The sequence below is a fragment of the Lagenorhynchus albirostris genome, chromosome 10, assembly GCF_949774975.1.
Source record: "Lagenorhynchus albirostris chromosome 10, mLagAlb1.1, whole genome shotgun sequence".
Lineage (NCBI taxonomy): Eukaryota > Metazoa > Chordata > Mammalia > Artiodactyla > Delphinidae > Lagenorhynchus > Lagenorhynchus albirostris.
The window spans coordinates 59,944,533-59,969,040 of NC_083104.1; the positions used below are offsets into that span (position 1 = coordinate 59,944,533).

Below are 24,508 nucleotides of genomic sequence, written 5' to 3' on the forward strand. Positions count from 1 at the left end.
GTAGAGTCTCTCGGGGGGAATGAGACAGGCTGGGACCAGGGACCCTTTGCTGCAGTGCTTGCACATGGACACACCTCTCCTCGAGCAACAAAATACAAATAAACTGTATGGGACTAAAAATAACTGCGTGCATGCGCCGTTGGGGCAAATTCTGGACCCCCAAAATACAAAGAGACCAAAAAAGCTAACTGCCACTCCTGAAGAGTCTGGAGCAAAAGCACATGCCCCCGGTACTCAACACCACCTAAAGGGGTGGGCAGACCACCTAGGCCACACCTCTGGCCCAACCCTTGGATACACCCCTACCCTCACGCTGTATAAGGAAAAAGCTTGCTCCCCGCCCCCCCGCTCCCCCCCCACCCGCCCCCGCCACCTCCCAGCGAGCAAGCCAGCAAGCAAGGAAATATGTTGCTTGTTCTCTCTCCCCCATGCTACAGCAGGGGTCCCAATAAAGCCTTGCCTGAATTTCTTATCTGGCCTCTAGTCAATTTCTATTGATTAGGGAAGGCCAAGAACCCTGGTCAGTAACACTTTCGTGTCTGACTTTTTATGCTCAACTTTATGTTTCTGCAGTTCATCCATGTTGTTGCCTGCAGTTGCAGGTCACTCTTCTCATTGCTGAGTAGTATTCCAGTATATGAACACTGTGAATGTATTAATTTATTCTATTGTTGATGGTCTTTTGCGATATTTCCATTTGGGTGTATTAAAACAAATGCGTCTGCGAACATTCTGATAATTGTTGGTGCCCCCGTAAGCACACGCTTCTCTTGGCTGAACACACAGACATGGAACTACTAGGTCATAGGGTATGCTTCTTTACTAGCACGCCAAATTGTTTTTTAAAGTTATTCTAGCTTACATTCCAGCAGCAGGACAGAAGGATTCAGCTACTCCACAACCTCGCCAACACTTGGTATTTTCCTTTTTTTTTTTTCTATTCTATTTCACAGTATTAAAACAACTGAAGCAAAGTTTAGGTTGCTTTGGAAGCCAACTTTTGGATTTCTTTTGGTTCTCTTTATTATTAAGCATCGCAGACTTGCACTTGGTCCAGTCACAGAGTACGGACCAAGTGCGTTTTCGACTTTGCTCCAGTTTTGCTCACTCCGCCACTTGGATGTCCTCCGGTCAAGAGTATAAGATGTGCATCCAGGGAGGGCACGCCCTGTGAGGACTCTGAAAGCTGACCACTGGGTAAACGAAGCGTTTGCGGCCCTTCCTCGGCAGCGTCCTCTCCCGCCAGCCTCCTGGAACCCCACCAGCCACAGCTGCCTCACAGGGAACGCGCCGCCCCTCAGCCTCGGCCAACTCGGGGGCGGGGCAGCGGGGCGAGGCCGGCGGCGCGCGCGTGCGCACTGAAAGTCCGGCGCATGCTCCGAGTGGGGGGCGTCCGCGGCAGAGGGTAGGCGAGACTCCCGCGCCCTACCTTCCGCGGCGGGGCCGCAGCGATCTGCTGGTTCCGAGTTCTTCTGCCAATAAAGTTCCTGAAAAAAGTCACAGTCATTCTTAAAAGAGCAAAAGAGGGCGCGAGCCGGCTGGAGGCCCTGTCGGAGGGCTGGCGCACCGGGCGGCGGAGACAGCGGTTACACCGCGACCTGGAGGAGCGGTCGCGCCGGGCGGCGGGCGGCGGGCGGCGCGGGGACGGTGAGTAGCGGCTCGCGCCCGGGGCGGCTGGCCGCACTCATCGCCCTCGACCGCGGCTGGCTGCGGAGGACCCGCCCGTCCCCGCGGCCCGGGATGTGCCCACCGGGGGCTGGACAGGGGCTCGGCGGGAGCCTCCAGGCCGGGCGCCCCTCCCCGGCTCGGCCGCCGCGCGCGCACTTCGAGTGCGGGGCCCGGGTCCCCGCGGCAGGCGGTGGGCGCAACCCCCGGCGCCTTCTCCCCTCCCCGCGCCCCCGCCTCCCTGGGGTGGCCCTCGGGCGGGGAGGTGCAGCGGGGCGGTGGGGACTGGGCATTAGGTGTGGGTTGGGGCTGGCGGGGAAAGGGCCCAAGCCCCACCCTGGCTTCCAGACCCCGTCCTGGGCGGCGGGCCCCTTCCCTGCCTGCGGCCCCACCCAGCCCGGGTGTTGCTCGGGTTCCGCTCGAATATGAATGAGCCTGACTACGCGGTCTCCTTGACACTGGCTACCGCAGAGTCACTTCACTCGGGGATCCCAGTGGCAGTACAGTCTGAAAAGGGCTGTCTACTTCTCCAGGTTTTATGTAACTCCTGACATCTTCTAGGTAACTTCATTGAACTTGAGAAGTTTTTCAGTGCTTTTATAAATATAATCATACCTGTGCTGAAGTACAGGCTGTGATGAAAAAGCCACCATTTCGATCAGTGAGTTAACTCATCCTTTACTTTTCTAATGTATTGGACGGCTGTTGGTTGGCAAAATCTTTAAAATTAAACTTGGAAGAAGAACACATGTAAAGTGTTACTGTCAAGCTTTTAAAGTATTGTACTCAGAATTATGCTAATTTTCTAAGAATTTAATTGTTTTGGTATAGTTCTTTAAGTTTGTAGAGTATTGGCTGATAATCACAGGAGTCAGACTGCCTGTGTTAAAATCTGATTCCACTTACTTTTCTTTACATTTTATTATTTTAAAAATTATTATATGGTAAAATTGATTTTGTTGGGGGGTGTGCAGTTCTGTGAATTTTAGATATATGTAACTACCATAACAGTCAGAATTTAGAACAGTTCGATCACCTCCAAAACACTCATGCTATCCTTTTATATCCTTCCCCTTACCCCAAGCCCTGGCAATTACTGATCTTTTCCAGAATGTCATAGAAATGGAATCATGCAACATGTAACCTTCTTTCACTCAGCATAATGCCTTTGAGATTCCTTCGAGTTGTTGGATGTATCAACAATTTATTCTTTTTTTATTGCTGAGTAGTATTCTATTAGATGGATGTGCTCCCAATGAAAGACATTTGGATCGTTTCCAGTTTTTGGTGATTATGACTATAGCTGCTATAAACATTGCTATACAGGTTTTTGTGTGAACATAAGTTTTCATTTCTCTAGGGTACTGCTAAGATTGGGATTACATGATCATATAAAGTATGTTTAACTTTGTAATACACTGTCACACTGATTTCCAGAGTGGCTGTATCATTTTGCATTCTGACCAGCAACATGTGAGAGTTCCAGTTGCTTCATCTCCTCTCTAGCACTTTGTATTGTCGGATTTTTTAGTTTAGCCATTCTAATAGGCATGTAGTGGTATCTCGTGGTCTTAATGTGTCTTTAACTAATGGCTAAAGATGTTGAATATCTTTTCATGTACTTAATTGGCATATATAATCTCGGGTGAGTATCTGGCCAAGACTTTTGCCTATTTTTAAATTCAGTAGTTTCTTTCTTATGTTGAGTTTTAAGGGTTCTTTATCTTTCCTGGATACAAGTTGTTAGATATGTTTTGCAAAAGTTTCTTGCAGTCTGTAGCTTCTTTTCATTGTTTTAACAGTGTCTTTCACAGAGCTAATGTTTTTAATTTTGATGAAGTCTAATTTATCCATATTTCCTTTTGTACATCTTTTGGTAGCATGTCTAAGAACTTTGCCTAATCCCAGGTCAAGAAGATTTTCATCTTCTAGATATTATAGTTTTATATTTAGATCTATAATCTTTTTTTTTTTTTTTTTTTGCGGTACGCGGGCCTATCACTGCTGTGGCCTCTCCGGCCGCGGAGCACAGGCTCCAGACGCGCAGGCCCAGCGGCCATGGCCCACAGGTCCAGCCGCCCCGTGGCACGCGGGACCCTCCCGGACCGGGGCATGAACCCGCGCCCCCCGCATCGGCAGGCGGACCCCCAAACCACTGCGCCACCAGGGAAGCCCTAGTTTAAATTCTATAAGGTGTGAGATTTAGGGGAAGGTTTACTTTTTTTTTGCATATGAATGTCCAGTTGTTCCATCACCATTTGTTGAAAAGACTGTCTTCTCCATTTAATAGTTTTGCACCTTTGTCAAAAATCAATTGGCTGTATTTGTGTGGGTCTATATTGGCCCTCTGTTCTGTTCCATTGACTTTTGTATCTTTCTCTTTGCCAGTATCAAACTTTCTTGATGGATGTAGTTTTATAGTGTCTTAAAGTTGGGTAGCATAATCTTCTCCAGCTTTATTCTTTTTCAAAATTGTTTTAGCTATGCTAGTTCATTTGCCTTTCCATATAAAGTTTAGAATCAGCTTGTCTCTAACTACAAAATATTCTGCTGGTACTTTGGAATTATATCAAACCGTAGATCAGTTTGGGGAGAATTGCTGTTTTTACTTTGTTGAATCTTTCAATCTATGAACATGATGTATCTTTCCATTTATTTCTTTGTTTCATTAGTGTTTTGTAGTTTTCAGTATACAGATCCTGTACATGTTTTGTTAGATTTATGCCAAAGTATTTCATTTTGGGAGGAAACTATTGTAAATATCATTTAAAAAATTTTTGGCTTCAAATTGTACATTAAGATATTAGAAATTCAGTTGAGTGTTGTGTGTTGCTCTTGTATCCTATGTCCTTGCTAAACTCACTTATTAGTTCCAGGATTGTTTGTTTGAATCCTTGGAGTTTTCTAGATAGACAATCATGTCATCTGTGAATAGAAATAGTTTTTTTCCCTAATCTATAAGCATTTTAAGTATTTTAGTTGCCTGTTGCTCTGGCTAGGCCTAATGATAAACAGGAGTAGTGAGAGTGGACATCCTTACCTTGTTCTCAGTCTAAGGGGGAATTCAGTCTGTCTTTCAGAATGAAGTGTGATGTTAGCTGTAGATTTTTTTTTTTAATAGATGCCCTTTATCAGGTTGAAGAAGTCCTCTTCTGTTTCTAGTTTGCTGAGAGTTTTTTTCACAAATGGATGTTGATGTGGTTTTTCTTCTTTACTCTGTTAATATGGTGGATTACACTGATTGATTTTTGAGTATTGAACCAGCCTTGCATTCCCGAATAAAGCCCATTTGGTCCTGGTTATTCTTTTTATATATTGCTGGATGCGATTTACTAATATTTTGTTGAGGATTTTTGCATTTGTGTTCATGAGGGGTTATTTGTTTAGTTTTCTTTTTTGTACTGTCTTTGTGTGGTGCTGGTATCAAGATAATGCTGGCTTTATAAAATAAGTTAGGGAGTGTTTTCTCCTCTTCTGTATTCCAGGGGAGAGTATGTATCATTCTTGAAAAGTTTGGTAGAATTCTCCAATGAAATCACCTGAGCCTGGAGATTTCTTTTTGAGTTTTTAAAGTTATAAATTCAATTTTCCTAATGTTTATATCAATTTCACTGATTTCTGCTCTTTATTATTCCCATCCTTTTGCTTGCTTTGGGTTTATTTTGCGATTCTTTTTCTAGTTTTTTGAGGTGGGGGCTTAGATTATTGATTGAGACTTTTCTTCTTTTCTAAGGTAAGCATTTAGTGCTGTAAATTTTCCCTCTCAGCAGTATGTTAGCTGTGTCCCATAAATTTTGACATATTTTCATTTTAATTCAATTCAGTTATTTTTTAAATTTCTCTTGAGCTTCTTCTTTGGCCCATGGGTTGTTGAGAAATCTGTGTTTTTAATTTCCAAATGTTTGGAGATTTTCCTGTTATCTTTCCATTACTGATTTCTAGTTTGATTTCATTGTGGTCCCTTTATTTGGCTTTTGTTGAGGGTTGTTTGATGGCCTAGAATATGTTCTATTTTGGTATATGTTCAGTGGGTGCTTGAAGTATATTCTGCTGTTGTTGTGTGGACAGCTCTATAAATGTTGATTGGATTCTGACAGTTTTCTGTTTTTAGAATTTCATTTTGTTTTATTGTGTTTTATAGTGTTTTTGAGTATCTCTTTGTGTAACTTGTTTAGCTGCATAGGTAATTTATCACAGTCTGTTGGTGTCAACATTTTACCAGTTCAAGTGAAGTTAAGAAACCTTACCTCCCTTTTGTCCTCTTCCATGTATAATTTTTTTTTTTAATTTGGCTGCGCAAGGTCTAGTTGCAGCATGTGGGATCTTTGTTGCAGCACGCGGCATCTTTTTTTTAGTTGCAGCACGCAGGCTCTTTTAGTTGTGGCATGCGAGATCTTTATTTGTGGCATGTGGGATCTTCAGTTGCGGCACGCAGGATCTTTTTTTATTTTTTCTTTTTTTTTGCGGTACGCGGGCCTCTCACGTTGCGGAGCACAGGCTCCAGATGCGCAGGCTCAGCGGCCATGGCTCACGGGCCTAGCTGCTCCATGGCATGTGGGATCTTCCCGGACCGGAGCACGAACCCGTGTCCCCTGCATCGGCAGGCGGACTCTCAACCACTGTGCCACCAGGGAAGCCCAGGATCTTTTTTTAGTTGCAGCATGTGGGCTCACGGCATGCAGGATCTAATTCCCTGACCAGGGATCGAACCCGGGCCCCCTGCATTGGGAGCACAGAGTCTTAACCACTGGACCACCAGGGAAGTCCCCTCTTCCACGTATAATTACTTGTTTTAAATGTTTTCTCTACATATATTGAAAACCATATTGAACAGTATTATAATTTTTCTTTCAACTGTCAAATGTAACAGAACATTTAAGAGAAGTCTGCTATATTTACCCATATTTTTGCTTCTGTCATCTTCTTTCTCTTGTTCCAATACTTTAAGTTGTTGTTTTAATCATTTAATTATGTCTGAAGTGGAGACCTAGAACCTGTACTTTAACAAATGCTCCTAGATGCTGCTTACAATCGTGCAAGTTTGTGAAGCATTAGGGACAATTACTGAGACTCCATTAGGGGCAAAGAAAGGAATGTTCTTCACATTTCAGACATGTTTTGTGTAGTGGTTGTATAAATGGATTTTTGGTTAAGGTAGCTGGAATATAATAGCTAAGTAGGCAGGAACTTAACTAGTAATTTTAAGAAGAAATATGAAGAAATTGGCTTTCTGTTCTTTTCAGTCTAAAATGCGAACAGTACACATTCTATTACTTTCATTATATGAGTAACTGTAACTAGTCTGAAACTGATGAAAAAATGCATGGTATAAGATGATGTGTAGAGGATCCATTGTAATCTAAACACTAAAGCACAGTAACTAAGAGCCCGATGCTATCACGTGGTTGCATAGCATTATACAAAACCCTTCCTTAGGGTGCTGTTCTAGGGACATTAATTATTACCTGTGAGGATGAAGAGCAGTTTCCTTAGATTTTGTATTTGTTGCCCATTTGGTGGTAACTATCCACCAAATGGGATAAAAGGAGGATTTATTATGGTATATGAAACTACCATTTTTTTGAATGCCTAACTTTCACTGTGCTAAGTGCTTTGTATCTATCATTGATCAACAATCCTGTGAGGTAAATATCCTCAGGAAACTGAAGCTTCAAGAGGTTAAGCAATAACTTCACTAAGAGCACAGAACCAGTAAATAGCAACTAGTAAGTCAGGCCTCGACTCTTAACACTCATACTCTAGTCTCAGTGAAAGGCAGAACTATGTAATCTAGGCATTTATTGGTACCTGGAAGTCATACATTCTGCTGTTGTTAAGGGTGCAAAAGTGAATGGTATTATTGTCTCTTTTTTCAAAGAATTTACGTTATCTGAACAGGGTGGGGAGAGGGCCTTCAACACGGAAAAAAATTCTTGCAATTCATTATGATTATTTCTTGATAAAACAATTATAGCTTATTTTATTTTATATAGGTTTTATGTCATGAAAAAATAACTTCATTTTAAACCACAGATTTGAGAGAGAAGATCGGATCACCTGGAATTAAATTTGGCACAGAAACCTTTTCAACTCCAAAAATGTTGGAGGAAGATATGGAAGTGGCCATAAAGATGGTGGTTGTAGGGAATGGCGCAGTTGGAAAATCAAGTATGATTCAGCGGTATTGCAAAGGCATTTTTACAAAAGACTACAAGAAAACCATTGGAGTTGATTTTTTGGAGCGACAGATACAGTATGTACTTGGCTGTTTTATCCTCTCGCTTTTGATATGTGAGCTGTGTCCAAGAGTTTGCTCAGAATAATAGTAACTGAGTACAATACAATCCAAGGCTAGGTGTCTAGTGGCAGCGGGTTTTCAGTTATTCACTCCTTTGTGTGTCTTCGCCTTCTTTTTTCCCCCTCCCCCATCTCTTCCCTTTCTCTCTCATTTTTTTCTTCTTTTTTACCTACACTTCTCCCTTCTCTCTTTTCCAATCTTACATCTGTTTTATATTTATTGGTGGCACCCTGAGCACTTCTTAAACACAACCTGACGCTTGATTCTACCGAGATTTCTGTCGACTATTTTATTTGGAAAGAAAGTTACCTGTCTCTCAGAATAATTTTCATCTCTTATATTATGGGATCTGTTTGTGTAAAATGTCTCTTCTCTTTTTAAAACTGGGCTTATAGAAGTTAGAGAATTAATAATTTGTTTTTACTTTAAAGAAGTAAGAGAAAGATTTGAGAGGATTAAATACTCCTGTGAAAAGGAAATCCAATTGGATTCTAAAACACATCAAAGTAACACTTTTTGTCATTAGTCCTGAGAACTTTTAAGGATATTTTAAATTGTAGGAGAAACATTAAACAAATCTGATTTAACTATCCCAGACACTAGCATCAAAGATAATTGTGTTCACTGTTTTAAAGATGTTGAATTTATAATCTGTATTCTGTTACCCTCTTTTTAAAAATACTTCTCTATTTGCTTCCTTTCTTAGATATTTTAAGGGGATTCATTTTAAATCTTGATGATGTTTATTTTTTGCACTTGCTATCTGGACCAAATTAATATTTTAAGTATACAGTTGACCCTTATTATTCAGACTCCATATTTATATTTTAAGTATGCAGTTACTTCTCATTATTTGTGGATTTCATATTTGCAAATTCACTGCTTGCTAAAATTTATTTGTAACCCCAGACTCAGTACTCCCAGTACTCTGATGGTCATTTGTGGACATGCACAGAGCAGCAAAAAATTTGAGTCACTTATACACACACGTTCGGCTGAGGTTGAACAAGGCGACCCACTGCGTTTTTGTTTCATCTCTCATACTGTACATGAGTGGCCTTTTCATGTTCTGTTTTTGTGCCACATTTTTGTGCTTTCTGTTGGTAGTTTCGCTGTTTAAAATGGCCCCAAGCCTAGAGCTGAAGTGCCGTCTGGTGAGCTGTGACGTGCCTTATGGAGAAAACACATGTATTAGATAAGCTTCGTTCAGGCACCAGTTATAGTACTGTTGGCCATGGGTTCAATGTTAATGAATCAACAGTGTATATTAAATAAGGTGTGTTTAAACAGAACAATGCAAAAAACAAGGTTATATATTCATCAGTTGATGAAATTGTAACCAGGGGCTCACAGGCACCTCACCCGCCTGGTATTTTCCCTCAGAGGAATGGTTCAGGATTTGCTAATTCAGTGTTGGCAGTGACTCTGTAGAACAGAACTACTGCCTGCGAATAAGACAACAGGTGTGACAGAACAGAGTTAATTTGGGGGTTAAAGGGCAACCAAGCAGTAAGCTGCTTCTTTCCTTTCTTACTATTCTCCCCCATTAGAATAGGGTAGGAGGAGGGCAAACACTGACCTAAGGGAACCCTTTCCCAGGACAGCTGACCCTGGGTGTCCAGGATCCCACGGACACCAACATCCATGGGCACTCAGTCCCTTGTATAAAATGGCATAGTATTTGCATTTAACCTACACACGTGCTCCCATAGACTTTCAATCATCTCCAGATTACTTATAATATCTAATATAATGTAAATGCTGTGTAAATAGTTGCCAGGCACACAGTAAATTCAAGTTCTGCTTTTTGGAACTTTCTAGAATTTTTTTTCCAAATATTTTCTATCTGCAGTTGGTTGAATCCTCAGGCATGGACCCCTCGGATGCTAGTCTTAGAGCCACCACTATCTGTGACTGTGGTTGAAGGAAAAAACATGACAGATAAATCCAAATCGTGTAAAATTACAGCTTTAGGGGAGTGTCTTTCACCCTTTACTTGCACTGTTGGTAATGGTATCAGCATTTAAAAGCGCTCAGACTTTTTCAGAGTGAAACCAGCAATGTAGTTTTTTTAAAATAAGTAAATAAATAAATAAATTTGTTTATTTATTTTTGGCTGCGTTGGGTCTTCATCGCTGTATGTGGGTTTTCTCTCGTTGTGGCGAGCAGGGGCTACTCTTTGTTGCGATGCACGGGCTTCTCATTGCGGTCACTTCTCTTGTTGCGGAGCACGGACTCTAGGCGCATGGGCTTCAGTAGTTGTGGCACACGGGCTTAGTTGCTCTGCGACATGTGGGATCTTCCTGGATCAGGACTCGAACCTGTGTCCCCTGCATCAGCAGGTGGATTCTTAATCACTGCACCACCAGGGAAGCCCAACAATGTAGTTTTAATACCACCAGATTTGAAAAATACATTTCCTTTGCATATGAAATTCATTCATCTCTTGTTTCAGAGTTAATGATGAAGACGTCAGGCTCATGTTATGGGATACCGCAGGTCAAGAGGAGTTTGATGCAATAACAAAGGCCTACTATCGAGGTAAATCATGGGTGTCTTTAGTTTGTTTTGACATGTTCTTTTAGCTGAACAAAGAACTTTGCTTTTCTTGTTTCCCATAGAAGGATTTCTCTTTAAGAATATTTAAATCAATTCCAAAGTATTTTTTAAAACCCCAGGCTATTATTCTTCTAAAGATCTTGTTGGGTGGTAAATAATACTCTGTGCTATAGACTGTTTATCTCTGCCTTAGAATTACATGACTCATATAGTCATTCCCAGACCTAATAAGTCAGAAGTTGTGAAATGTCTTCTCTGACTCCAGGGAAATGACTACGTAGAGTGGAAACTAACATAAGAAAAAGTAAAGCCCTGGCAGACAAGATGGCATTTTGTTACGATATTTAATGTGGGTAAAGCCTTCTCTAGGCTATACGAGTTCAGGGAAGTATGAGATACATGTGAAAAGGAAGAGCTACAATGATAGGATCTAAGACTAAATAAACTGGGGGGGAAATTCCTCTTTTTACCTACCTAGCTTTCTTCTCTAAATTCTCAGCCTAAAATATATGTTCTTTTTGTGTGGAAAAAAATAGGTTGGGCTATTTCTTTTTAAGCTTTTGACAATGTGATGTGGCAGTATTACTTTTTAACTAGTATGGTTATTTTTGGAGAAAGTATTATCATTATGTCTCTCTAATTTAAAAGGGCAAAACTGTGAGTCTACAATTATCTCAAAATAAAGTTTAACTTAAAAAAAGACAAAACTGGTCAAATGTCAAAATGATTTGATTCGTATATGAATAAAAAGGAGAAAATGTTGGAACTGTACAGTTAAGTAGCTCATTTGGGTCCCTAATTTAAAGAAAAAGACCAGGTAGCTAAACATATTTTAATATCCACTGCCATAAGACTTTGTTCAACATTATTATCTTCTAATTTTTTTAACTTGACTCATCCAGTTTGTTGCAAACTTCTTGTTTTAACTTGTTAGATGTCCATGAATCATACCATTTCTCTTTCATATGTTTACAAACAACATTCTTTGCCAGAAACTAAAAAGAGAGTCCATAATTATTAATATTTACATCTTAATTTATATGGGTGATGTTCAAATTTCTTTTCACTTTGTTTCATTTGGACTAAAAGGCTTTAAACAGCATTGATTTCCCTGTGTTTAACGTTTTAACTTAAAGCAATCTTAAGTGTATAAATAGATCTGTTAAAAGGTTTTTTTTAAATGTAACGTTTTTTAGCCAACTATGTTAAAATGGCAAAGAGGGTAGATACTGAGACAGGTCTTAAGCTTCAGCTTTTTCCCTCACATCCCTATTTGAATTAAGGAACAAACAGTGGCAATGTTACATGAATTTGAGAAATGGCATATTGGACTTACATGCTTTTTTTTTTTTTTGAGGTTCTATCAGAGTGCTTTTGGTTGCTGACAGCAGAAAAGCAATTTCAAACTGACTTATTTAGCGTCTGTTGACTTGTTACTGGGAGTAGCTTTCATTTGTGGTTTGTTGGGACTATAACCTTGCTGATTGTTCTGGCTGGCCGCCTCCTTGTGTGGGGTTCCTCTTCATGCTGATTTTCGTCTTGTCTGCAAGTTTGCTACCATCGACAGTGCTTTTTGTTCACATTCTTGGGGACCGAGGGTTACTTCCTACAACAGTGGACAAAAAGTCCAGAGCTTTTATCTGATTAGACCACCTTTGACCAGATTACAGTGAGTAGTCAGAGGAAGGTGATTGCCCTAATGGGCTTGGCGCACTTGGGGCTCCCCCAAGGCAGAGGGAAGTTTAGCTGCCTAAACCATAGGCTACCGTACAGAGGGGGAGAGGTGTTCTTGGGGACAGGGCACTGGATGGCGGCTAGGCACCAGGTAATATCTGCTACTAGTATAGATTCAGATGACGATATAATTAAATAAAGAGTAGGAAGAAAAGGTAAGGTGGGCAGAATGAGTTAAGATAGAGATTTAGTGATAGAAACACTATGCCTTATAAAATTATGACCTACTGACTTATGTCCTAAAAATGTGTTATTCAAGATGCATAAAAATTGTATTTAAAAAAGAAAAAATTTATTGTAATTCATTTAAAAGACCTATTATAGCAAGACCATTGCTCCAACGCATCATTATGTTCTTAGAATGCTGGCTTAATTGTACAGTGAGACATGTGGAAACATGATCTCCTTATCAGTAGGTTAGAACAGAGCACAGATCATATTAGGAAGCCTTTGGGAGCCCAGATGACTCCTGTTAAACCCTTAAGAAAGTCCACCCTAGGCAGTAGAAACCGTACTTAGTACAGAAAGTTACATACAACATGAAGTAGATTTTTATTACAGTTTTTTACTGTGACTTGGTTCTCAGAAAAAAAATGCTTCTAAGTATATGTAAATTAGGTTATAGACTTGAGACCTATTATTTGAGATCATGCACATAAGTAGAAGGAAACCCTTATTTTCTTAAAAAATAATTTTTTTTCACAAATATAAATGAATATAAATTGTTGGAAATGAAATAGCTCTGGACAAGAAGCTAGTTATAAGTTATAAATGCAAGAATTAAAGAACAACAGAATTAGACTATGCAAGTCTGAGGTTTGTTTTGAAATTATGTGAGCATGGAATCTGTGACAGATTGATTCAGTGAATAATTTATGTGCTTTAGATTGTATAGAATGTCAAAAAGAATAAGGGACAGCATTTTAAATCCTGAGTAGTATCTATAATAGTATTTTTAAAGCCTTTGCTGGTGTTCCCTAGAGCAGTGTTTCTTAAACTTGACTGTGCACAGGAATCCCCTGGGGAGCTCATTAAAATGCAAACTGAATTCTATAGATCTGTGGGTAGCTCTGAGAGTGCATTTCTACAGCCTTCCAGGTGACACTGATGCTGCTGTCAGCCACACTCAGGACCTGCCTACAGACCATCTTGTAGGATCTGTCAGTGATTTGAGGATAGAATTACTCTCTGCACATTATGTGTCTTGGAGAGTATTTTCTGAATTGCATTAAAATATAGTGGCTTTTTTGGAATGATCTTATTAAGGAGGAATAAATACTTGCTATTGGTGATCTTATCATTGACACCAAAAATTTATTCAGAGCTCTGTATTTCTGATGCATGGACAAGTGAGGTAGTTTATTAACTGTTAGAAGTGATCTACTTATGGGTGACTTACTGTTATCTATGATAATGAAGAAACTTTTCCAACGGTGCAATTTTTAGGGTAGGTAGTATTGAAGGAAGATTGAATAGTAGGAAAATAAAGGTCTTTGTAAAATATATGGGTAGAAAACACTAGCTGCCTTTCAATATTAACAACAGAGAAATTAAAACAACTTTCCCAAAGATGGCTGGTATAAACACAGAGCTAGGGGTCCAAGAAAGAAAAAGAAGGTAGAGCAGCGTGGGGTCATTTTAATTTACTTTATTATTTTTTTAGGGTCATTTTACACCTCCCCCCACACGCACACACACACAGCGGGGTGGGTGTGGGATGTAGAAGAGAGAGGCCAGGGAAAGAAGGGAGAACCGTGCATAAAGGGTGCAGTAATGAGCCAGTTACTACTGCAGGCGGGGAGAGCAGGCGGGGAGACGCACCTCGGGGTGACCCCACCCCAGGGAAGCTGAGGTTTTTATCCCCCCCCACCCCTCCCCAGGCATCCAGTCTCCTTAGGGGGTGTGCTAGACCACCCCTGGCAGAAGAGCAGAGCGCCCCCTGCAGCCCTTGCTGGAGGGTCGGGGCGGGGAACACACAGGGCACCTGTGGGGGGAGGGGGCACCGTGCTCACGTCCCTGGTGGCTTCTGAATCCAGGTCCCTCCTCCTCCTCCTCAGAGGGCACTGCGGCCCATCCCGCCCAGTGTGGTCTCTCTACCCAGTCCCCCACTAAATAATTTTCGGTTTTATGGGCAGACTTTTTCTTTTATCCTTTGATCCTTGATTTTTCAAACAAAATTGTGCTTTTCTTAGTTAATTATTCTTACTGCCCATATCTCTGGCACCATCTGCTTAGTTTTTTTTTGTTGTTTGTTAGTTGTTTTTGTTTCGTTTTGTTTTTTTGCGGTACGCGGGCCTCTCACTGTTGTGGCCTCTCCCGTTGCGGAGCACAGGCTCCGGACGCGCAGGCTCAGCGGCCATGGCTCACGGGCCCAGCCGCTCCGCGGCATGTGGGATCTTCCCGGACTGGGGCACGAACCCATGTCCCCTACATCGGCAGGCGGACTCTCAACCACTGCGCCACCAGGGAAGCCGTGTTTTGTTTTTTTTAACATTTTCTCTAATAAGTGTTTTTTTGTGTGTCTGGGACCTTGTATACTTGGAAATACCTTATTGGACCCTCAAATTTAAATGACACTTGACTGATATAAAATTCTAGGTTTAAAGCTAACAGAGTTTTGTAACTTTTTTTTTTTTTAAGATTTTTTTTGTTTTGTTTTGATGTGGACCGTTTTTTAAAGCCTTTATTGAATTTGTTACAATAGTGCTTCTGTTTTATGTTTTTGGTTTTTTGGCCCCGAGGTATGTGGGATCTTAGCTCCCCTACCAGTGGTCGAACCCGCACCCCCTGCATTGGAAGGCGGAGTCTTAACCACTGGACCGCCAGGGAGGTCCCCAAAAAAGTTTCTTAAAGTATGATTAAATAATGTTTTATTTGTAGTTTAAGTAAATGTTAAGAGTTCAAGTAAATATAAATTTGTTGTCCAATATGCTAGTGTGATCTCTTCAGTTTTACTTCTCCTTCAATTCTGAGCAAGTCTCACGCTGTGTCTATCAATCTGCCTGTCCCCCACCCCTCAGTTTTGCATAATTAATTTATTCTTTGGTTCAAAGCCTGTTCTAGAGGAGGGAAGCCTCTGCTTTTACAGTCATAGTGAACTGCTGGTTTTTTCCTTCATTAATTGTTCTTTGGGTTCCTACCATATTCCCTCAGGTGATAAACAAACCTTTTTTGGCCCTAGAGTGTCTTAGGTAGCCCAGGTATGTGTGTCTTGAGTCTTAGTAGGAAACTCTTACACCTGGGATATCTGGAAGGAAGGAGTAGCAGTGAGGAACCCTCTTGACTCCAGGACGATTTTCTCTTCTCACCTGTTTTCGTCACTATGCTGTCTGATTCAACAGCAAATCATTGGTAAAAACCCTCTTCCAGAAGGTTGATGCTTATTTTTAAAATGAGATATTATCAACTAATGTGATAGTTGATAGTTAAAATATTGTCAACCTAATGTGATAGTTGATAGTTAAAATATTGTGAGTATGGTATGGGAATTATGCAGTTAAAGAGGATGAAAAACTAAATTAAACTCTTTTCCTCTCTACTATATATTAATATTTTACTCTTGGCACTGGTTCCTAAATTACATTCTTTAGCATTGATGGTATTCTGCTACTAAAACAAAATAATATAGATTTTTTAAAAAAAGTAAATAGAATGAGAAAATTATGATATTTTTCTCTCATAGACTTCTTAAATCTGTGCCAAAAGAAATTAAGAAGCAGGTGACAGATATTAACGAGAAGAACTCAGCAACTCTGTCATTCATGCCTAGTTTACTGTTCTCTGTGGCTTTTACAGTGTTATTAAATATATCAGTATTTTGTGGTGTTCCACAAGGAATGTGTATAATTTTGAGGGTACTTTGGCACTTGCACAAATTTGAGAACCGCTGTTCTTGGTAAAAATTGGTTCTTTGAATTAGAAAATAGAGTTTATATGTTAAAAAATAGGGCTTCCCTGGTGGCACAGCGGTTAAGAATCCACCTGCCAATGCATGAGACACGGGTTCGAGTCCTGGTCAGGGAAGATCCCACATGCCACGGAGCAACTAAGCCCGTGTGCCACAACTACTGAGCCTGCGCTCTAGAGCCCATGAGCCACAACTACTGAAGCCCGCGCGCCTAGAGCCTGTGCTCCGCAACAAGAGAAGCCACTGCAATGAGAAGCCTGCGCACCACGATGAAGAGTAGCCCCCGCACACCGCAACTAGAGAAAAGCCCATGCAGCAACGAAGACCCGACACATCCAAAAATAAGATAAATTAAATTAAAAAAAAAAAAGCAGTGATACAAAGATGAATTCAACATTTATTTACATAAAAATTGTTTTGAATACGTAAAAGTTTCCCTCACCCTGCATAGGATTGTTTCATTAATGTAAATAACATTTTTATTTTGTGAACTTACAGGAGCCCAGGCTTGTGTGCTTGTATTTTCCACCACAGACAGGGAATCTTTTGAAGCGATTTCCAGTTGGAGAGAGAAGGTGGTGGCTGAAGTTGGAGATATACCAACTGTACTTGTACAAAACAAGATCGATCTCCTTGATGACTCTTGTATAAAGAAGTAAGGTGGCTACTGTTGAGGGGGTGGCTGTAATTCTGTAAAGCTAAAACCTATTTTAGTTTTTGCATACACTTACAAAATTTAGGAAAGTTTTTAAAAAGACTGCCTTATACTTAAAAATTTCTGTGAGCTATTGTGTGATTGGTTTGGGTTTAAAAAGTTCACACTGAATCAGTAGTAAAGAAAATTAAAGGAGTACGTTTTGAAAGCCCTTTTAGAATTCCAGGTCCTTGCAGCTCAAATCCAACTCCTCATGTGAAGTCAAATCTAGACAGAGTAAGAATGTTAAGAGAAACATTCCAGAACTTCCCTGGTGGCGCAGTGGTTAAGAATCTTCCTGCCAGTGCAGGGGACATGGGTTCGATCCCTGGTCCGGGAAGATCCCACATGCCACGGAGCAACTAAGCCCATGCGCCACAACTACTGAGCCTGCGCTCTAGGGCCCGCGAGCCACAACTACTGAAGCCTGCATGTCTAGAGCCCATGCTCTGCAACAAAGAGGAGCCACCACAATGAGAAGCCCGCACACTGCAACAAAGCGTAGCCCCCGCTCACCGCAACTAGGGAAAGGCTGCCTGCAGCAACGAAGACCCAACGCAGCCAAAAATAAATAAATAAATTTAAAAAGGAAAACATCCCTAGATGTTTTAATGTCTAGCATAAGTATGTTGATGAGTTTAAATAGGTAAGCAGTTCAGATTCGTATTGTTTTGTATACCCAGAACCATTATGCTCACATTTGTGAACAGAGTTTGGCATCCAGATAATTTCTCTATATATATATTCTCTATATATTTGTTTACTATAGTATTTGTTTACTGCATTATTAATGTTTTGCTGGCTTTGAAAATACTTATTTGGTTTTTACCTTATTTTTTTATAAGTTCTTGTATTAGTTGTCTGATGCTGTATAACAGATTAGCCCAAAACTTAGTAGTTTAAAACAACAAACATTTATTATGTCACAGTTTTTGTGGGTCAGGAATTTGGGAGTGGCTTAGTTGGGTGGCTTGGTTCTGGGTTTTCATGAGGTTGCTGTCAATATGTTGCCGGGGCCTGTGGTCACAGGAGGGCGTTTGACTGGGGCTAGGGGGGTCTGCTTCCGGGATGGCACCCTCACTTGGCCATGGGCAGGTGGCCTCTCCTTCAGGCTGCAAGTGTCCTCAGCGTGTGGCAGCTGCTTCCCCAGGCATGTGATCCCAGTGGGGGCAAGGCGGAAACCGCAGTGCCTTTTATGAGGAGTCTCAAAGTCATACGCCATCACTTATGTATGTCATTGATGACACAGACCAACTTGATTACAGTGAGGGAGGGGAGGCGTGTGGTAGAATCATTGGGAAATATTTTAGAAAATTGGGGAGTCATAATGAAACTAAAATTAGGAGTCCACTGTTTTAGACACATCAATATACTGACTTAGGCTTTGGCAGCAAAGTAGTTTTGTAGCCAACAAGAGTAAAATAGGTAATGCAGTATAAGACTTTCAGAGTGTAATTAAATTCAAGTGTTTTTAATAACTGAAGAGAGAAAATTAAAGTAGTATATAAAGAAAAGTGACATTTAGTCATTTTAAGGCTAGAGTAAGTGACTTTATAGAAAAGTGTCTTGCCGTTACAGTGAGATGGCTGGTGTTTACCCCCCCAAGAGCAGTGACAACTGAAAATCCTGCTCAAGCACTGAGTGTAGCTCTCACCTGTTCTGGAAGGGCTGACCGCTGTCCTCAGGCTGTATGCAGTAAATGTAATAAAACAAGCTCTCAGAAAGTATCTTTACATACGCTTTTTTCAAATTGATGTGTAGTGAGGAAGCTGAGGCACTGGCAAAAAAGTTGAAGCTGAGATTCTACAGGACTTCAGTGAAGGAGGATCTGAACGTGACGGAAGGTAAAGTGCCTTCTTAACAGTTAACAGCAGGAAGTTTGTTTATTCTTCTTATGCCTTTTCTTTTTGTTGTTTAGAAATCATATTTGTAACGAGAATAGAATTTTCTCTTTGTCATGTATCATTAAGTAAAGTTTAAAGGCTGATGCTGCTCTGAGTTTGAGTCCTTGATTATTTACTAATGTCTTTGAATAGTTGTTACTCTACAGCAAAACTCCAGTGGGCTTTATTGTATTTAAAATACAACTGGCTATGTATATGCGTGTGTGTTTTTCAAGCGTACCTTCTAAAATTGCTGCATTAGAACCCCACAGCGGTGGACACCCCACTAGGTAGTTACAGTGACCTTAACTTGTTTAATAGTGTTTCCTAGTTTAAGAAAGTGAGATTAGAGAAAGATGGTGGTTATTTTTCTCATTCCGGAATTGCTGCTCATTTTATTAGATTGCAGCTCAGCTGTTGCTTCAGTGTCCCCTGAATAGTGGTTTTCAGTTAAAGAGTCTTTTTAAGACTGAGTCAGTTTAGTGTTGCTGAATATTAGTCACTATTCAGGTACTTAAAACTAAAGAGCCAATGACTACAAGTAATATTTCATTTCTTTACTAATAAAATGCTACTATATATTTATTAGTATTACCATTGTAATTAGGTATTACTCAGATAATTTTTAGAAGTTGAATTTTTTTTCAACTAGATTGTATACTTCTAACTATAATTTTAAATTTGTTTTTTAAGTATAAATATTATAGTAAGTGATGTGAAAGAACAGGTTTTACATGCATAATTATACTGACCTGGCAAGGTTTTTGGTTTTGTTTTCATTCCAGTTTTTAAATATTTGGCTGAAAAATATCTTCAAAAGCTTAAACAACAAATAGCTGAGGATCCTGAATCAATGCATTCAAGTAGTAACAAAATTGGTAAGTACCCAGGAAGTTTTAGCCCCATGTTTACCTGGTAAATTTATTTTCCATTCATTATTATCATATTTACTGTTTTTTTTTTTAAATACAGTATGCTCCTTTCTTTAAGAAATGTGACTGGAAAGCGTGAGATGAGTGATTATTAAATTTAGTAGTATCAGCTCTCATTAAAAGGTATATTGAGGGGGCTTCCCTGGTGGCGCAGTGGTTGGGAGTCCGCCTGCTGATGCAGGGGACACGGGTTCGTGCCCCAGTCCGGGAGGATCCCACATGCCTCAGAGCGGCTGGGCCCGTGGGCCATGGCCACTGAGCCCGCGTGTCCGGAGCCTGTGCTCCGCAACGGGAGAGGCCACAGCAGTGAGAGTCCTGCGTACCGCAAAAAAAAAAAAAAGAAAAAGTATATTGAGTTAAAAGATTTTTTAACTGATGAATTTTCTAAAGGTCTGTCCTTTTTGAACACTTGTTTCTCTGACTTGACACTTGCACCATCTCCACACCTTTTCCCTTTCCTGCCACCTTGCTGAGCACCCATCCTGATTTTTAACATGAGATGCCAGCAGAGTTTAGTATTTCCTGGAGAACACACACAGCATTTTCTTGGCCTGTTTTAACTTTTCTTACTTTGCCCTTTTTATTGTGTATGTTCCTACTGTCAGGAACCTCACTCACATGCTCTGAGAAACGACAGGGCAGTTGTGATAAGCCGCTGTCTGGTCTGGTCTCCTGGGCCCACCCTGTCTCCTTCCAGTCTGCTGATTAAAGCCCTTTGATAGATTCTGGTTGTGGAACACATTCAGTGCAGGCTCTCTTCATCCCAGCATTTAAAGACAGTTTGGTCCATCCTTCCTGTGCAGCCTCGTGCCCCACTTTTGTAATGTACCCTGTTTACGGTTCCACCACAGGGCCCGCTGTTTCTTGAGCCTGCCTAGGGCTGTCTTACTTATCCCTTTGCTCATTTTGGCTCTTCCATTAAGAATGGCCTCCCATTCCCACCTTCTGTTGAGAACTGTGCATCCCTCAAGATCTATGGAGAAAGCTCTCGGCTATCTGTCTGGCTGAAGGACAGCCTTCACTTCTCTTAAATGAACAGAGACCTGAGTGCAGGGCATTGCCAGGGGTCCAGTCCCTCCATGTAGTTTGTCCTTTGTTATGAATTAGATGTGGTTGACTCTTCCTTTGAACCATCTGTGGGATCTTGTCTCTTTTATGACACTTAACATAGAGTGTCCTGTAGCATCACTGCCTGTTTGTAGTGCCTCACCTCACTCATCAGATTGTAAGCTTCTTGGGGGCAGGAATCAGTCTTAGTAGTCTTTGTGTCGCTCATAGTGTCTCTGGCCCAGAGTCTTGTGTATCGTGGATGATAAATAGCCCATAAACTGGACATTACATTTTAGAACGAACAGTGTTCAAAATGAAAACTCTAACAGTTGAAAGTGTTTCTTTAGTTCATCCCTTTTGTCCGCTCAGGTGACCCTGAGATCCGTTAGTGTTAACCTTTGTGTTTTCCCTCAACGTGTCCAGGTGTCTTTAGCACGTCTGCTGGGAGTCACTTGGGTCAGAATTCAAGTACCCTTAATGGTGGAGATGTCATCAACCTCAGGCCCAACAGACAGAGGACCAAGAAAAACCGAAATCCTTTTAGCGGCTGTAGCATACCCTAAAATGCTTCAGGGAGGAAGAAATGAATTGTACTGTGCAGTAAGATACATCCAGCTGTCACGGTATGTTAACACAATTTTTTCGCAGACTTTGCACCTAATGGCTCTCTGAAAGCTGACAGACTTAAACAGATAGCACTGCTCTGCAGTGCTTTTCAGAATGGAGCAAGATCTCTGGTGGAAAAATTACTGCCCTCTGGACTTATTTTAATTTTTTTACATTAGACGAAGCTTCTCCTGTTTTTGAAGGAATGCTATAAGAAACATCAAAAACAGGTTTTGCTGAATTTGAAATGCTGGAAAACATAAATGAAATGCCTAAATATACTGGTACAGATTTTAATATTATGGATCAAGGAAAGATAGCAACCGTTCTTTCTCTGAAATTGGTCATCTAGCTTTTCTAGGAAGTAGTATTGAATCTGAATACTGAAAAGAATAATATTGAAAGGCGAACCCTAATCTTGCCAGAATGCATTAGTGTGTACTTTGGCAATGTTACTTGTGCAATATCTGTAGATGTGGAATGTGGAGGTACGTGCACACGCAGATCCCTGGTTCTGGAGTAAACAGAAGGTGTGTGCAGTGTTTAAGGAAACATAGACTCTAACTCATTCATTCATGAAACCATTTACACATTTATGTGTATGTTATAAGTTTCTATTTTCAAATGAGAAATTCTAGACAGATATTTTGCAAAATGAGCTCAGATTTTAAAAGTGCTTTTGTGCCAAAAATACCATACCTAATTTTCAGTGCTTTACCAGAATTTATACTGTTGATAATCTCTTTTAAAAGCAGTTTTCCTCTCTGACAGAGTAGATGAAAGAGTGTCTTAGTGCTAGAGCTCCTCCCAGGTGGCACTGGTTGCGTGCGGAATCTTTTCATGTCCCTGCACATGCATGGCGGGCTTGAGCTGGCGGCTGCAGGACCCCCGCCCTGTGCAGCGTGGCCGCCCTGTACCCAGTGCCTTTTGCTGTTGACAATGCAATTCTGAACTTTTAGGATTATGCTAACAGTTTTTTTAAATACACAAGAGGTGATCTTTTGTCTTAAACCACATTATGGATTTTATAATGCCCTGCAACTCTAAAGCATCTTTTTGTTTACATATTTTTTGTATGGTATTTTGAGATTATCATTTAAAAATTTCTATAAACTTCAGTTTGTATAGCACTTTCTCAAGAGCTCTGTCAGCACCAAATGCAAAATAATTTCTTTTAATAAGTGATTTTAACATGTAATCATGTGGCAGAGCATACATTTTGTGACTTGGGACAGTAGCTTTCCAACTCAGATAATTAATTGCATGAACTCTGGTAAAACTGATCATCATTCATCAATGACTTGTTTTTAACCCTTGCAATATACCTGGTTTTTACAGGATTTAAATATATGTAAAAATAACTTTTCTTGGAAAATGTGTCACAAAGTCATTTTTCATTATTTCTACTAAATGCATAATGTTTTATATATTCCTTTTGTATGTTTTCTCTCTCTCATTCTTTTTTTTTTTAAGTCTTCCGTCTGCACCACCCTCATCCCCTGTCCAGATTAATGTTGAAAACATAATAGAATTTTGTAGGGAATGTCTTTAAGTGGTCAGGAGTGAAGGTTTGCTTTTCATAATATTGAAATAATCTGGCATTATCTATTTCAAAGTAATATGTTTATTTTTATGTCACCAGTTGTCACCACTCCCATTGCTGGCAGTGGGATAGGTGTTGGGGAAAAACTCTCTTCCTAACCATGGGTACCCGCTAGTGATTCCCTTTTCTACTCTCTGGAAATACAGTCCCTTTAATTTTTGCACAAAATATATTTTGCGTCAAATAGTCTTTAGTAGCAGAAAAACCACGTTATATAAAATGTTGTAGTTCTATTTCACATTAATTAAATGTGTGTGGGTAAAAGTTTGTTATTTTTCTACATTAAAAAAATCTGATGATGGTTGCAGTTCCCCTGATATTTGTAATATAATTTTATGTATTTAGTTTTGTCCTTTTTTTTAAACAAGAACTGAAGAGAGATCTTTGTTACACATTTGAATTTTTAATTTGCAATTCTGTATTTTACCTAACCATAATTAGTCATTTTAAATAATTAAGTAGGCCTGAAAATCAGCCACAAGTGATATGTTACTTTCTCAATTCTAAAAACCTTCAAAATTGACATTATATTCTTTCACCTTGAGGCCTTTAATTCTTTTAAATAACTTTACTAATTTCTAATGAACCATGGATGCTGAAGAAATACTAAGACCCCGGGACGTTGTGCATTTGTGCAGTAATAGCTTTCGTATGTCGTGGCTCATTTTTGGCTGTGGCGTGGCTGCTGTGTCTCCGAGTCCTCAGGATTCCTTTTCCTCTTTCAGTCTGCCTCTCGAATTAATAGTGTACAGAATAGGCCACATAAGGCGATATAATTAAATAAAACCAGGCTAAATGGTTTCCTTTTTATCTGCCCAAAGTTGACAGCACTCATGTACTTCTTCAAAATATAGTAAAACTAACACTATCAGAAGAGCCCCTCCCCATTGTGGCGACAGTCCTGTGCTGTCTGGGTGCCTCAGACACTGGCAGCGCAGTGCTTGGGAAGAACTCACTGATGGGCTCCACTGTGCCCAGGGCTCCAGGGCTTGGGTCTCCTCTGGAGATCCTGGGATGGGGAAGTGGCCTCAGGACATGACATCTCAACTTAAAGGGAACTACTTTAATGTAAAATATTATTAATTTTTCCCCTCTTAAAAACCTTTGAAATAGTTACTGGTAACTTGCTAAAGTGCTCTCGTTACTGTTACGGTATCTGTTTCTCTGAAAACAAAATGAACTGACAGGTGAAAATCTGTCCCACACTGCAGTCATCTAATGAACAGAGAAAGTCTGGGCTGATGGTGAACAGGAAGGGGAGGATTTCCAGATGCTGATGGTCTTTGGGAACGTGAGAAAAACTTGGTTGTCTGCTGAATTTTCAAAAAGCTGATAAAGAAAAAGATGGCACAAAAAGAAAATCTTCTGTCTATCTCACAGTGAACCTAATGATAGCAAATTAGTCTGATAAATCAAGAGGCTTTTACCAGTTATCAGTGAGAATTAATGTTTCCCACGAAAGAATAGATTTAAATAAGGTGAACTTGGGCTGGCATCAAAACTATCATGAATGTCCTCAGATTGTAATTGCTTTTTATGAAGAGACATATAAATATATAAAACCAATCATCTGCAGC

General features: G+C 40.3%; 1 protein-coding gene across 3 annotated transcripts; it reads left to right on the top strand.

Annotated features, from left to right (window-relative positions):
* The first annotated feature begins 1,397 nt into the window (after positions 1 to 1,397).
* RAB23 (RAB23, member RAS oncogene family) lies at positions 1,398 to 24,497 on the top strand. Of its 3 annotated transcripts, none has more exons than XM_060164104.1 (7): positions 1,398 to 1,647; positions 7,699 to 7,918; positions 10,419 to 10,504; positions 16,662 to 16,818; positions 18,619 to 18,701; positions 19,526 to 19,618; positions 21,146 to 24,497. In XM_060164104.1, exons 2-7 carry the CDS (start codon positions 7,764 to 7,766, stop codon positions 21,283 to 21,285), a joined length of 714 nt encoding a protein of 237 aa, XP_060020087.1. In that variant the 5' UTR covers positions 1,398 to 1,647; positions 7,699 to 7,763; the 3' UTR covers positions 21,286 to 24,497. The 3 variants fall into 3 exon arrangements, with proteins under 3 accessions (XP_060020087.1, XP_060020088.1, XP_060020089.1); XM_060164105.1 differs by lacking the exon at positions 1,398 to 1,647 and adding an exon at positions 1,989 to 2,226; XM_060164106.1 differs by lacking the exon at positions 1,398 to 1,647 and adding an exon at positions 2,208 to 2,326.
* The last annotated feature ends 11 nt before the right edge of the window (positions 24,498 to 24,508 follow it).

Excerpts from the sequence above, each read along its gene's own strand:
- RAB23 (XM_060164104.1), top strand. The coding sequence starts at position 7,764 with ATGTTGGAGGAAGATATGGAAGTGGCCATAAAGATGGTGGTTGTAGGG. Across the intron at positions 10,505-16,661 it reads AACAAAGGCCTACTATCGAG|GAGCCCAGGCTTGTGTGCTT; the intron begins GTAAATCATGGG and ends GTGAACTTACAG. Across the intron at positions 18,702-19,525 it reads GGATCTGAACGTGACGGAAG|TTTTTAAATATTTGGCTGAA; the intron begins GTAAAGTGCCTT and ends TTTTCATTCCAG.